Genomic DNA, 14,689 nt, shown 5'->3' on the forward strand with positions numbered 1-14,689 from the left:
TTCCCTGATCTATCCATGCTCATCCAATCATAAAGTTGAGCATGTTCAGAGCAAGAAACATCCAGCATGCAGTTTGTTTGATAATTGATAGGGGAATCAGCGCAAAAATCTGATAGAAAATTTGAATGATGGATGAGTACTAAAAGCTGTACAATGGAGGCAAACCACAAGAGTATCACACTCTGTGATAGTGAACATAACCAGTGAAATTGACTTTTTTTATTGAAACAATTACTTAAAGGGAATTAACTTGACCCCAGTAACTTAATAACAAAAATTATAAAATGAAATGCAATTGTTGGAATTAGGCTTGAAACAGTCATGACCTGGGGGGCGTTTCATGAAAGGACTTGTCGGACGTTTTATCCGACAAGTCCCATTTTATCCGACAGTTACCATAGGAACAGTGCCTCTCTGCCAATCAAAGTCATGGAAAGATGTCAGATCTGACAACTTGTCGGATGAAAATATTGATGAAACGCTCCCCTGTTGTCTCCATCAGTGTGCATTTCTCATTATCAAACTTGAAATGGACTATCACGCACTGCTGTTACCCTTCTGAACATGCTCAAGGATGCAATTTGATGAGCCTTGTTAGATCATGGATATTTTCCTGGTCAGATTCTGGATGATCAAAAGGGGTTGATATGCGAGACAGTGCTGAACATACAGCAGTACAGCATGCAAACTTGGAATGGGCTGAAAAGTACCACTAATACATAATAGATTGTGTATTCAAAACCACTGAAGGGAGACCAATGATTTTTTTTATAGAAGTTAGAACATGAAATGACCTTTCGAGTCCTGTACATTTAATTGAGAATACTATCATATTTTTTAATTAATCCAGCCCTATGCCAGAGAGACATTTTTTCTGGGATGCGCTGTAGGCTATAGGTGCAGATAAGAAATTTACATTATTTTTATTGTAGAATTGTTACACTTGTCTTTCTACTAGCTTTTTTGATGATTGCTTCTAATTTTAATGATATGAAATTTTACCAAGTTGGCATTAATTTTTAAAACATTTTTGATGAACATAGATGAGTAGATTTCTTTTAAGCTTGTATAAAGTCTAGGTAAATCCAAAGATTACATGAATTTATTTTTAATGAATGAATTTACGGTATTTCCAGGTGAAATGATAGATTTTATCATCAAAGCTTTACATGCTTGGTGAACGTTGGAATTCATGGTCTGATATTTATTGTAAAATTGAGCATGTATATATTTTATTTTTAAATGGAAATAAATACAAACAATACAAAAAATGTCAAAGTCCAATATTTATGTGACAAAAGTAAACCTCCAGGGGAAGGAGATTTTTTTTTTAGAATTGCCTTTGAACCATTATCTGTATAGAGAATTTCAAGGGTAGCAAGGCAGTTGAGATTTGCACCCAAATGTCACCTTGATGGCATTGGGTTAATACAAACCCTACAAATATTTGCTATTATGCAGAGGCCATATAACAATATAGCAGAATATAGTAATTTTGTAAAACAATGAGTAATTCATTCTTTACCCCAGGCAATGTTCAGAGTGTGTAAGCAGTAGCAGTGACGAAAGTGAGGGAGAAGAAAGTAAGGAAGTGGAAGAGGAGCCAAGACGCAAGAGACGTATCATCAAGGAGCCTCTCAAGTTTACCACTCAGTACACAGACTTCCCTACTATCAAAAGGGTAATATTTCATGATTATTTTTAATGCCATTGTCTTCAGCTTTCATGGAAGATTTGATTTTACTTTGGGACTTTGTCAGTAATGAGTGTTCTCCATCACCCAAGGTGGAAAGTTTTGTAACAAACAAATGTTAGGTGACACAGTCTGTGTTCCCCGTTACTTCACATGGTTGAGACATTATCTCTTGCCGGAATGGACAAGCTGTCATTCTCTTACTGTTACCATGGTAACAGTCAGATGCTAGCGCTTCTCAGGCAATTAAAACCGAAGATTTACTAAAATAGTCAAAGCTGACAACATTCATTAAAGGAAAATGAAACCTTTGGATAGCTAGACAGAAACTCATCAAGTTTTTCATTTAGACTCCACCTCCCTCTTTCCTGTAAGTTGAGAAGCCATGCTTGCATTCAGACAAAAATATGTTTTTAAATTGTATGTTATGGCTTTGGATACTTCTTTCCAACTTTCAATTTGATATATGACTTTTTTCTCTTTCAAGACAAGTCCAAATGTTCCAAAAGTTTCATTTCCCTTTAAATGTTCCCTGAGTTCAAAGTATGCTAGTGGTGGCAGTACGATTTAATCTTGGATAGCTAAAGACAGAAACTCATCAAGTTTTTCATTTAGACTCCACCTCCCTCTTTCCTGTAAGTTGAGAAGCCATGCTTCCACTCAGACAAAAATATGTTTTTAAAATTTTATGTTATGGCTTTGGATACTTCTTCCCAACTTTCAATTTGATATATGACTTTTTTCTTCTGACTATCCTAAGGGATCCAAATGTCGTCCGTCCGTCACATAACTCAGCAACCGTAAGTCACTTTTCACCCAAACTAGGGTTGTAGATGTACTTAGGGGACCTGCATGTTATGGTGCAGTCGAAGGTCACATGGATAGGTCAAAGGTCATTTTGAGTTCAAAAGTTTATGTGCAAGACTCTCTTATGACAAATGTTATTACATCCCAGTTATTTCACAAAGAACTTTTGATACAATTCTGTTGCGTGCTGTCACAAATCATGATATTTCTGGTTATTTCCACAAGTGGGCAAGACACAACATCGCTTATGCCTTGTTATTTTCAAAGTGAACTTCCTTTTTATTAGGTTATGTCATGATTCACGTGCAGAAAAGTGTGAAAGGAAGATAAAGTATATTCTTGCCTTGATACATGGCATATTTTGAGATATTTCCTGAAAACTGAAACCCATTTTGTCCATTGTCTGGAACGGATGAAAACGGATCCCCGAATTTTGCTTGTCCGCTATATCCGTTACAAATACGTTTTGTGTCCGTCGGCCAGTTGGACCAGGCCTTTAGCTTTTCTTCTCTCTTTTGTTCACCCTTTAGCCTGAATTTTCAAAGGTGGTTTTGAAAACTGTTGATTGAACCCATGGTTTATTCAAATTTCCAGTATAAATTAGGCTGATTTACCGTATTGACCATATTAAAAAAAATGTCCAATGTTGATGCTTGCTTTGTCTTATTATTTGAAATTGACGCATGTTACCATGGTTGAGTACGCTATATTATTCATGAATCCACTGTTTTGAATTAATCCGTCCCCTGTTCAAAACTGTGGGCTCATGCATAAAATTGTGAATTCAACCATGGCAACAGGTGTCAATTTAGCGCAATGTGACAAAAGCATGCATCACCATTGGACATTTGTTTTTATATGCGTGGTACATTAGCGTAATTCTTACAGGAAATCTGCCAAAACCACCTTGGTGAATTTTGGCCTTTATAGGCGTAGGCTTGGTAAAAGGTCATGCTGCATTCATTTTCTAAATCCTGGTTTGCCATCCTGTATGAATACCAATTAGAATGTGTTCATCATCAAATAGTTCATTTCATGTTAATCTCTTCTAGGTCACCAAACCAAAGGGAAAAGTAAATAGCAGGACGGCAGCAAAAAGGAAACAACTCAACATGGATAATAATGATGATGTAGTAAGTTTACTATGCCAAGAACATTTCCTTCATCACCTCTGCACTGCACACTGATCTTTGAAATGTTACAGTATTGAATCTGCGATAAACAATCATTTTGGGGATTTAAAATCCATCAAGTTTCTGCTCACAACTTTGGAGGGAAATGTAAAGTGTTGATATGTTTCAAACAGCACTTAGACTTCTTTAAATTGACAATAAGCAAGGCCATGAAGGCCATGATTTCATATACATGTAGGCCTGAGTCGTTAAATTTCCTTTGAAAATATTTAAAGGGGAATCCAGCCTTGGTCATAAAATGTATGGGAAAGGAGAAAAATAAATAAAACAGAATGGTGAAAGTTTGAAAGAAATCGGACAAGCAATAAGAAAGTTATGGCTGCTTTAAAATTGAAATCCCTAAGACTATGTAGATTTCAAATTGGCAACTGAGTAAGCAAATTATGACAAGGGGCAAGGACAACTTTCCCATAGGCCATGTACTTTATTATCAGGGATTTGTGGTTTTCTCTTGAGTACCCATTCCCCTAGGGCAGTAATCAAAATATAACCCAGGTAGCATATTGTTTTATGTCCTCATCAAATGAAAATATAATTTGAATTAAAACTTTTGGAAAAAATTACATTTTTAACCATTTTATGTATTGGAGTACATGGAAGAGTAGTCCTTACCTTACATCACTATGCCATCACATATGTGGCCAATTTGAAGTCTCCATGAGTGTAGTGATTACCAAGTTTTACAACTTAAAAAAAATCATAACTTTCTTATTGTTTGTCCAATATTGTTCAAACTTTTACCTATCAACTTGTCTGATTTTTCCTTTTCCTCTGAAATCAAGTTTTTATTTGGGTTGGATTCCTCTTTAACAACTTTTCAAAAGTGTGCAGTGTTGGTGTATCGGAGGGGGGGGGGGACTTTTTCCCCAAAATTTGCTGAAATTTCACATTTCATATCTTTGCATCCATGAAATTCTGATTATATTGTCCCAAGTTTCCTTGAATTTATTTTGATTTAGTTAGAAACTACCAAGAAAATAAAATATATTCCTTTCTTTCTCAACTCTAAAAAGATTTATTTCTGAAAATTTCAGTTGATATGTTAAACTACTAAGAATGAGATCCAGTCACATCCAGTAAAAAAATTTCATTGTTATATGCTTGGAAATCCTTGTGCTAATGAATATTCCATTCCAGAGATAATTTCATATTTTGATATAACTTGTTCTTGTTATATTAATGACCAAACTTTTGTCAGATCAAATTCAAGCTTGTTTATTTTTTGTGTATGCGTATTTTGGTGGCAATCAATCAATTTTAGATTTAGCAATGATGGAATCATAGATTTCCACTGTGTGTTCATTTTTGTCTTGCCTGCATAGCAGAGCGACACTACAGGCGCCGCTTTTCCGACGGCGACAGCGGCGTCAACATCAAATCTTAACAGAAGGTTAAGTTTTTGAAATGTCATCATAACTTAAAAAGTATATGGATCGTGTTCATGAAACTTATCAAGTATTACTGAACATCCTGTATGAGTTTCAGGTCACATGACCAAGGCCAAAGGTCATTTAGGGTCAGTGAACTTTATCAGAGCTGCCAAGTAGTACGATTTTTTTCCGTATTTAGTACGTTTTTGCAACCAAAATATGGCAGTACGTTTTTTCTTTAAAAAATACTTTTTTTTGTATTAAAAAAAAAAAAAAAAAAAAACGTACACAAATATGGTTATTAGATCAATGTTATTTCAGGTAACTTGTTTTTTTTTTCAATCATTTTGTAAAAACCAGGGTGAAATATACACAAGTTTCAATGTTTTTTTTTTTTCATCTGCAAGAGCAGTGCACATTTTAGCTTGCATGCAGCTTCAGCGCCGTGATGGGCGAGTGCGCCAAGCACTTTATTATGAAATACGCTTTTTGGGGGAAAAATACAGAATATTTATCTCACACGGTAAAAATACTGATTTTTTTGTCAAAATACTGATTTTGGGGGATAAGAATACTGAAAATGCAAAATACAACTTGGCAGCTCTGCTTTATAGACCATGTTTGGAAATCAACATAAAAATCTTAACCAAAGGTTAAGTTCTGGAATGTAATCATAACTTAAAAAGTATATGGACCTAGTTCTTGAAACTTGTACATGAGGGTAATGAAGTATTACTTAACATCCTGTCCGAGTTTCAGGTCACATGACCAAGGTCAAAGGTCATTTAGGGTCAATGAATTTTGGCCATGTTGGATGTATTTTTTGAAATATCATCGTAACTTGGAAAGTTTATGGATCCAGTTCATAAAACTTAGACACAAGAGTAATCAAGTATCGCTGAACATCCCATGCGAGTTTTAGAACACATGATTTAGGGTCAATGATCTTTGACCACATGGGGGGGGGGGGGAGGTAATCGTTGAATTGCCATCATAACTTTGAAAGTTTATGGATATAGTTCATGAAATGTGGACATAGGGGAAATCAAATATCACCGATCATCTTGCACAAGTCTTAGGTCACGTAATTAGGGTCAATGAACATAGCATATTGTTATGAAGTTGAGGTCAGAAGTTTACATACTCCCAGGAAATTCAAAGAAAAGTTGACACTTGCCAAACATACAATTTACTGTATCTTATAAAATGTTTGTGCTATCATGACGAATTTGATATCAAACCAATGAGTATGTCATGCCCCTTCATCGCATTGCTTTGTCATCAGGAGCTGAAAAATATTTAGGTGTCATTTTCCCAAAAAAAATCTTCATATTTTAGACAAATTAAAAATAAAAACTTGACAAAAACATTTCATATTTGTGCTAGTTACTTCTCAACACAAACATTTCAGATTACACTTTTTTGTTCAGTGGTGACACATCATGATAGAAAATTGTTACGTGGCCAGGACCAACTCTACATCTCAGCACACAAGAACCTAAACTTCTCCAACTCTCAAGTCACCCCAAATCCTCACAATCGATGACACATCTTTTAAAGACAGGGAAGCCGTGTTTGTGTATTTGATCTCTAGCCGCGAACTCTTTATTAATCCTAGTCTACATCCAGACTTGGGGTCGTCACACCTCCACCCCTAAGAACGAAAGTTATAACAGAACTTTCGTGACAAAATAGTACATAATCAATAATAAATGTGGTTATTGAGGAATAAAAGACTAATGAAAATTTTGATGCTAAAACCTTTTGTGAGCGCATTTGTTAAACTCTTTCCGATACCAATACCTTGGTTTAAAATACACTCAATAATTTGTTTAATTAGAGAACATTCCTTTTGAGAACGTTAGTATCCAAATAATCAAATACATGAACAGTGTACTCATTGAGTGATTGAGTAAAATATACTTTCACATCCAAATAAGGGTTTTTGTTTTGAATTTGAGTATCCTCAAAAACCACCGACAACAAATGAAAACATCATTGTATGAAAAATGCAATACAGTTGTACATCATGCTCATTCATTTTTGTCACACAATTATTATTATTATTTTTTTAATCACTAATTAAAAACACAACCAATATAAGATTGATTAAGCTGACAACTATATACTTTGTGAAGAAAATATCAGCAACAATCAATGCCATGAAAAACGCAACCCCAATTACCTATTTTGGGTACAATTTCTTTGTTTTTTTGTTTAATTTTTGCATCCATAAAGCTTACAAGCCCCCAGTGACAAAGACTGAGCATAAATGTACATGTATATCTTGATACAAAATAACAAACAGTTTGCAAAAACAAGATCAATGATGGAAGTTAAAGTTCACTTTGGGTTCATTCTGATGAAGTATCAGTTCGCACTTCAGTTAGTGTTCAGTTTGTGATTGTTCAACTTCTAGTTTCCAAGATCAGTTCAAATTGAAGTATATCTGTCAAAGTTCCGATTCATCATTATCAATATCAAGATCCAGTACATCCGTTGGATTCAAATTCACCATTACTCAGTTTAGGTTACAATACAATATTACTCGGCAAATCCACGAGACAGGGTATCTGCGATCACATTGTCCTTTCCGGGTATGTGTTCTATGGTAAGATAGTATTCCTGAAGCATCAAGGACCACCTCATCAGCCTAGCGTTCTTGTTCTTCATTCTGTTGAGGAAGGTCAAGGGATTGTGGTCTGTTCTGACCACCAATGGATTGTTCGATGTGTAGACATCAAAGTGTTGAAGGCCAAGAATCAGTGCGAGAGTCTCCTTCTCAATAGTGCTATACTTAACTTGATGGCTATTTAGTTTTTTTGACATGTAGCACACTGGTCGCTCTATCCCATCACCATCTTTTTGAAGAAGAACCCCTCCGACTCCAAGACCACTAGCATCAACTTCCAGCACGAACGTCTTGCTGAAGTCCGGTGCTGCCAAGACAGGCTCACTAGCAAGAGTTGCCTTCAAGCGTTCAAAAGCGATCTGACATGACGGTGTCCAAGTATATGGCACATCTTTCTTCAGTAGGTTCGTCAGAGGTGCAGAAACAGAAGCAAAGTTCTTGCAGAATTTCCGATAGAATCCGGACATCCCCAGAAAGCGACGTAGGGCTCGCTTATCCTCTGGAACCGGGAAGTCCACAATGGCTCCTACCTTTGCACTGATTGGACGTACTGTCCCAAGCCCAACCACATGGCCAAGGAACGATACCTGAGCATGAGCAAAGTCCGACTTTTTCAGATTCACAGTCAGGTTTGCCTTGGAGAGACGATCAAAGAGAGACTTCAGGCGATGCAGATGCTCTTCCCAGGTGTTGCTATATACCACAATGTCATCCAGGTATGCCTGACATCCTTCGAGACCAGCGATCACTGCATTCATCAACCGTTGGAAAGTGGCAGGGCTGTTCTTCATTCCGAACGGCATGACTTTGTATTGGTAGAGACCATCTGGTGTAACAAATGCAGACAGCTCTTGTGCCCTTGGTGACAGGGGCACCTGCCAGTATCCTTTTAAGAGATCTAGCTTTGACACAAACTTGGCACTCCCTATCTTGTCAATCAGGTCGTCAATGCGAGGTATGGGGTACGAGTCTGATTTGGACTTGGAATTCAACAACCTATAGTCTGTACAGAACCTATAACTACCATCCTTCTTTGGTACTAAGACACAAGGAGAACTCCACTGACTATTACTTGGTTCAATAATGTCATTGACAATCATGTAGTTCACTTCTTTCCTGAGAATTTCCAACTTTGACGGATTCAACCTGTACGGATGTTGCTTAATTGGGGTACACTCCCCGATATCAACATCATGTTCTACGAGAGTGGTTCTACTGGGAACATCACCAAACAAGTGACTGTATTCGGAAATCAACTCCTGCAACGACTCTCTCTCACTCACTGGAAGATAATTCAACCTTTCACCAAGATTCTCCAGAACTTCCGAGTTTTCAAGCTTTACTTCGGGCAAGGAAAGACCAACTTCCTTTTGTCCCTCAACGTCAACATCATCACTCCTACCACAAGCAACACCAACACTCGCAACCGACTTTGCTACGCAATCCTCATTGCTCTCTACATACTCTTTCAACATGTTAATGTGACAAAGACGTTTCTGTTTTCTCTTATCCGGAGTGCGAATTACATAGTTCACCTCACTCACTTTCTTCTCCACAACGTATGGACCAGAGTACCGAGCCTGCAAGCAATTACCTGGAATTGGCAACAGCACTAACACCTTAGAACCAGGATCAAAGCTTCTCTCCCTAGCTTTGCGATCAAACACTTTCTTCATGTCTGCCTGAGCAGTCTTCATGTGCTGCATGGCAAGTTCTCTTGAATAAGACAACCTTTCTCGGAACCGAGATACATAATCCAGTAATCCACACTTCTCATCCGATTCAAGCATCTTCTCTTTCAACACCAATAAAGGCCCACGAACAGTGTGGCCAAATACCAAGTCAAATGGACTAAATCCTAATGAGTCTTGAACAGACTCCCTAACTGCAAACAAGAGTAAGGGTAGTCCCTCGTCCCACTCTTTCTCACACTGAAAACAATAAGTTCTCATCATGTTTTTCAAGGTTTGATGAAACCTTTCCAATGCTCCTTGGCTCTCAGGATGATAGGCACTCGAATTCACGCATCGAATTCCCAACTGCGACATCACCTGTCTGAACAACTTGGAAGTGAAATTAGAGCCTTGATCACTCTGAATAATCCTTGGTAATCCTACCAACGAAAAGAACTTCACCAGTGCTTTGCAAACATTCTGAGCCGTTATTCTACGAAGTGGCACTGCCTCGGGAAATCTGGTTGCTGCACACATCATAGTCAAGAGATACTCATGTCCAGCCTTAGTCTTAGGCAGTGGGCCAACACAATCAACAATTATTGTTGAAAATGGCTCATCAAATGCAGGGATGGGCCGTAAGGGTGCCGGCGGGATCTTTTGGTTGGGTTTGCCAACAACTTGGCAAGCATGACATGCCCTACAAAACTCACTAACATCACTCCGCAGCCCTGGCCAAAAGAAATGTTTCAGAATTCTGTTAACAGTCTTATTGACACCAAGGTGTCCACCAAGACCAGTTTCATGTGAAACTTTCAAAATCTGCCTACGAAAGACATTAGGCACCACAACCTGATGAATAACCCTCCAATCTTCATCAAGACTTGCATCTGGAGGTCTCCATCTCCTCATGAGAATATCATCCTTCATGTAAAAGCATGTGCTTTCATTTACAGCTTCCTCCTCAGACAGAGCGCTATTGATATTTCCAACCAACTCAGGATCTTTGCCTTGAGCATCGATCAAAGACAACCTATTAAGTCCTATATCAGTTTCACCATCCTGATAAACTCCACTACCATCTTCAGCAGATTTGCTATCATCTACCTGACAGAACACACTGTTATCATCCAAATGACCAAGAAAACTATCTCCCAAATCAACAGTATCCGGACTAGTCTCTTTCAAACCCTGCTCTGAATTTTCCCTTTCCTGTTTTTCCTTAGCAGCCATAGACCTAGTCAATACACAGGAGGAAAACACGTCTGGCATCTCTTTTACCAAACTTTCAGTTTCCTCATCAGTCACAGGAATGTTTGATTTAACTGGGTGTGGCAAAACCTTATCACCTGCAAGATCATTACCTAACAGCAACGATACTCCTTCTACCGGTAAGGCAGGAGAAACTGCAACAACCACCTGACCTGACACAATGTCAGACTTCAAATTCACGCTATGTAAAGGCACCTGAATTACACCACCTATACCTTTTACAAACACATCTGAATGAACAGCCGAGTCTTCAGAAAAAGGCAAAACATTAGCTAAGAGAAGAGTCTGGGTAGCCCCAGTATCCCGAAGAATACGCACAGGAACCTCCTCACTACTACCTGACAAACTTACAAAACCTTCAGTCATAAACGGTTTGTACCCTACAGACACTGCTCTATTCTCCCTCTTGACACTAGCTAATGCATTAGGAACTACTTTCCTCTCACCAAAACCCTCTTTCTCTCTCTTTTTCTTCAGCTTACTACACTCAGACATTCTATGTCCTTCTTGCTTACAGTAATAACAAGGACCAGGAACAGGTTTTTGCCTATTACCACTCTTGACAGTATTGTTACTACCTTGACTCTCATCCTTCCATGAAGAATCTTTCTTACCAACAAACTGATTAACCTTCCCTTGAGGTTTACTCCTCTCAACTACCTTATGTGTTAAGACATATTCATCCAAGAGTACTGCTGCCCTATGAACGTTCACCACCTCACGCTCCTCTAAGTACTGCCTTAACTCATGTGTAACCGAACGTTTCAACTCCTCACTCAACATAAGCTCCTTCAAACTATCAAAGCTATTAACACCAGTTGAGGACAACCATCGTTCAAAATGAACAACCTTCTTACGAACCAGGTCCACATAAGTGTCCCGTTCGCCCTTTTTAGCATTGCGAAATGCTTGCCGATGTGCCTCAGGCACTAATTCATAAGCCCTCAAGACAGAAGACTTCAGTTGCTCGTAGCAACCCCCCTCTTCCACAGACAATGAGGCATAAACCTCCTGGGCCCTACCGATGAGCACACTCTGTACCAAAGTTGGCCAGACAGATCTCTCCCAGCCTAAATTGACAGCTACCTTCTCAAAATGCTGAAAGAACTCTTCTACCTTACTCTCATCAAACTTAGGAACCAACCTAACATACTTGCAAGCATCAAACTTGCCAGAGGAATCTCCACTCCTCACATCCAATTCCTTAGATTTCAAATCTAGGCTCTTCATCTGTAACTCAACCTCTTTTGTACGAAGTTCAAGCTCCTTCAATGTCAACTGTGCAACTGTGCTTCCATATTTTTTAGATTTAACTCAGAATCACGAGATCCAATAGAAGACGCAGAATCATCCCCCTCCTCCTCAGAATCAACATGCGCTGACCAAATGTCCGTTTGGACCAAAAACTGACGAATGCAGTCCTTAACCTCATCCTTTCTAAATGAAGGACGAACCGAAATGTCTAAAAGACGAGCAGCTTCCACTAACTCAGCCTTTGTCAACTGCCCCAACAACTCTGGTGTGGGACCATCAACAAAACTTTGCACTCTATCTTCAGCCATTGAGATAAAACTATGCCCAGACCACAAAACCAAACAACCAGTCTATAATATATACCAAACTCCACTAAGGAGACAAAACCAGCACAACAGCTAGTAAACAAGACAGACTGATCCAAAACATGCAGTGAGCAAGCACAAAAATGCAAAGGAAACCTAGCAGCAAATTAAAATACCAGAAATCCACTGCGCCTTGAACGAAGGCTAAATCCGAGAAAAATTGAGCGTGACCCGTCGCCTACACGAGCCCAACGAAACGCTCCACACACAAAACGTGCATACACACACATGCATAGACCATGCACATAACTACACGCAGCGTTAGCGTTCGCGCATTATACATATGTACTGTACGTAATAACCGGTATACGGAATACGAAAACAAACTACCTCGACAAGAAAACTGGCTTGTTTTCCGACTCCTGGACAAGGTCCCAAATATGTTACGTGGCCAGGACCAACTCTACATCTCAGCACACAAGAACCTAAACTTCTCCAACTCTCAAGTCACCCCAAATCCTCACAATCGATGACACATCTTTTAAAGACAGGGAAGCCGTGTTTGTGTATTTGATCTCTAGCCGCGAACTCTTTATTAATCCTAGTCTACATCCAGACTTGGGGTCGTCACAAAATGTAATATAAATCATAGATTTGACATATATATATTTCTATTAACGATGTTTGAAAATATAATAAAAACAATAGAATGCATTTTGCAGGAATATTACTTTTTTTCTTCAAAGAAAATTTCACCTGAAATATACTTTAATCCCATGTAAAAGAGCTTAATATGCACTTTCATTTGATACCAAATTCATCATGATAGTATTTATATTTCTGAAGATATAGTAAATTTTATGATATTTGGCAAGTGAACAAATTTCACTGAATTCCATGAGTGTATGTAAACGTTTGGCCTCAACTGTATGTATTGTTTTTTGTGAATAATTATTTGATAGTTTTTAAAGTCAGCACTGCTAGTATATTGAATCGCGTAATGCAGGATAGACTGCAAGAGGCGCTCCACTTGTTTTTAGTTGTTGATGAGGACTAGTCAAACTAAGACAATCTGTAAATTTGAAAAAGTGTCTAGAAATTCTCACTCATATTCATGCAAGTAAACCACACTCTGTATCTATTTGCTTTTTGTCTTCCAGCAGCCTGAACCAACTCCAAAGGCAAGGAGCAAGTCAAGATGATGAACTTCTGAAGCATACAAGTAATAGTGGCATAATAAAGAAAGTGTTCAGTGGCAGCACCAGGGTATTTTGTTATGGGCAATGAGAAGCCCCAGAGGTTAATATGAAGTATTTGTTAATATCAAATATAGGGGTATTGTATTCTTACATACAACAGAGCCATGTGTTTCCCCATACCTGTTGGACTTTGGCTCCGTAACACAGATTAGCAATCAATCGATAAATGGCAAAAAGAGAGAGAGAGAAATCCTTGGCTTTGATTGGCTGAGAAGTCGTCATTTTACTGTAGTAACCGTTTTTCTATCGCAACTTACAGAAATGGGTATACTTTATTGTAATCCAAGTCCCTGACATTGCCAACTTGTAGTATTCAGTTAAAAGCTTCTTTTTAATTTTGGTTAATCCCCCTAAAAGTGTTGGCCACTCTTCAAATTATTTACATTATAATTATGAACGTCCTCAAAATATGATGTGATGTAAAAACTTGTTTGGATGTACATGTTATTTTATGTGAAAATGTCTTCATCAAAGTAAGGATGACGATTGTCAATCAAAGAAAATGGATGGAAAACATGGAAACGGCTGTTTGAGATGGAAAAAGAGCACTTCAGGATAAAAATCATTGAAAATCACTTCAGAATACACTATAGCACAAACATTTTTTGATAAATAAAAATGTAATCCCAAAATGATTATTTTTAAGATGGAGTGTAGAAGGAAGTCAAATTGCAGCGGATTAGTATGTACCCAGCTTTAATTAGGCTTGATTCCTGTGGTACCTTTGTGTATCATGGCATGATGTCCATCACCACCACTGTAGTGCATATAGGATGCCGTGAAGCAAGACAAAGTCTCAGCGGAGCATATCCTGACCGAAATAAGTCTGATTGTTTTTGTTTAGTTCTGCTGTATTCATAGTACCATTACCGAAGAGGCTGTCTAGGATGTTTATATTCAGTGGTGCATAATATACTCTTGCAAATGTAGAGAAATTCTTTTTAGCACCTTTTATCTCAAATCAAGTCATCATAGTTACACTCTCAATTATGAATGGGAATTGCTCTATATGTCTCCATGTGTACAATGTCTATAGAAAAATTTCCAATAGACAGACCCTGTGAATTGGAATTCATAATTTTCCCCAAAAAAGGCAATTTCTAATACATGGAAAGTGTAACAAAATTCAGGATGTAGTCATTGTTTGTAGTTTTGTGAAAGGAAATCACTGCACATCTAGGACCAGTGTTCAGGAGGCCATTAAAAAAAATAGAATCATTAGTAAAATAGG

The 14,689-nt window shown here is 38.0% G+C and overlaps 1 protein-coding gene across 1 annotated transcript in view; it reads left to right on the plus strand.

The window, feature by feature from the left end:
- Positions 1–13,853, plus strand: part of LOC129257701 (PHD finger protein 14-like) — a 33,607-nt gene extending 19,754 nt beyond the window's left edge. Inside the window, exons 10-12 of the mRNA XM_054896089.2 lie at positions 1,531–1,681; positions 3,553–3,633; positions 13,360–13,853. Coding sequence (XP_054752064.2) covers positions 1,531–1,681; positions 3,553–3,633; positions 13,360–13,401 — 274 coding nt within the window. The 3' untranslated portion in view covers positions 13,402–13,853. The remainder of the gene's footprint in view (positions 1–1,530; positions 1,682–3,552; positions 3,634–13,359) is intronic.
- The last annotated feature ends 836 nt before the right edge of the window (positions 13,854–14,689 follow it).

Source organism: Lytechinus pictus, chromosome 3 (assembly GCF_037042905.1).
Source record: "Lytechinus pictus isolate F3 Inbred chromosome 3, Lp3.0, whole genome shotgun sequence".
NCBI classification, from domain to species: domain Eukaryota; kingdom Metazoa; phylum Echinodermata; class Echinoidea; order Temnopleuroida; family Toxopneustidae; genus Lytechinus; species Lytechinus pictus.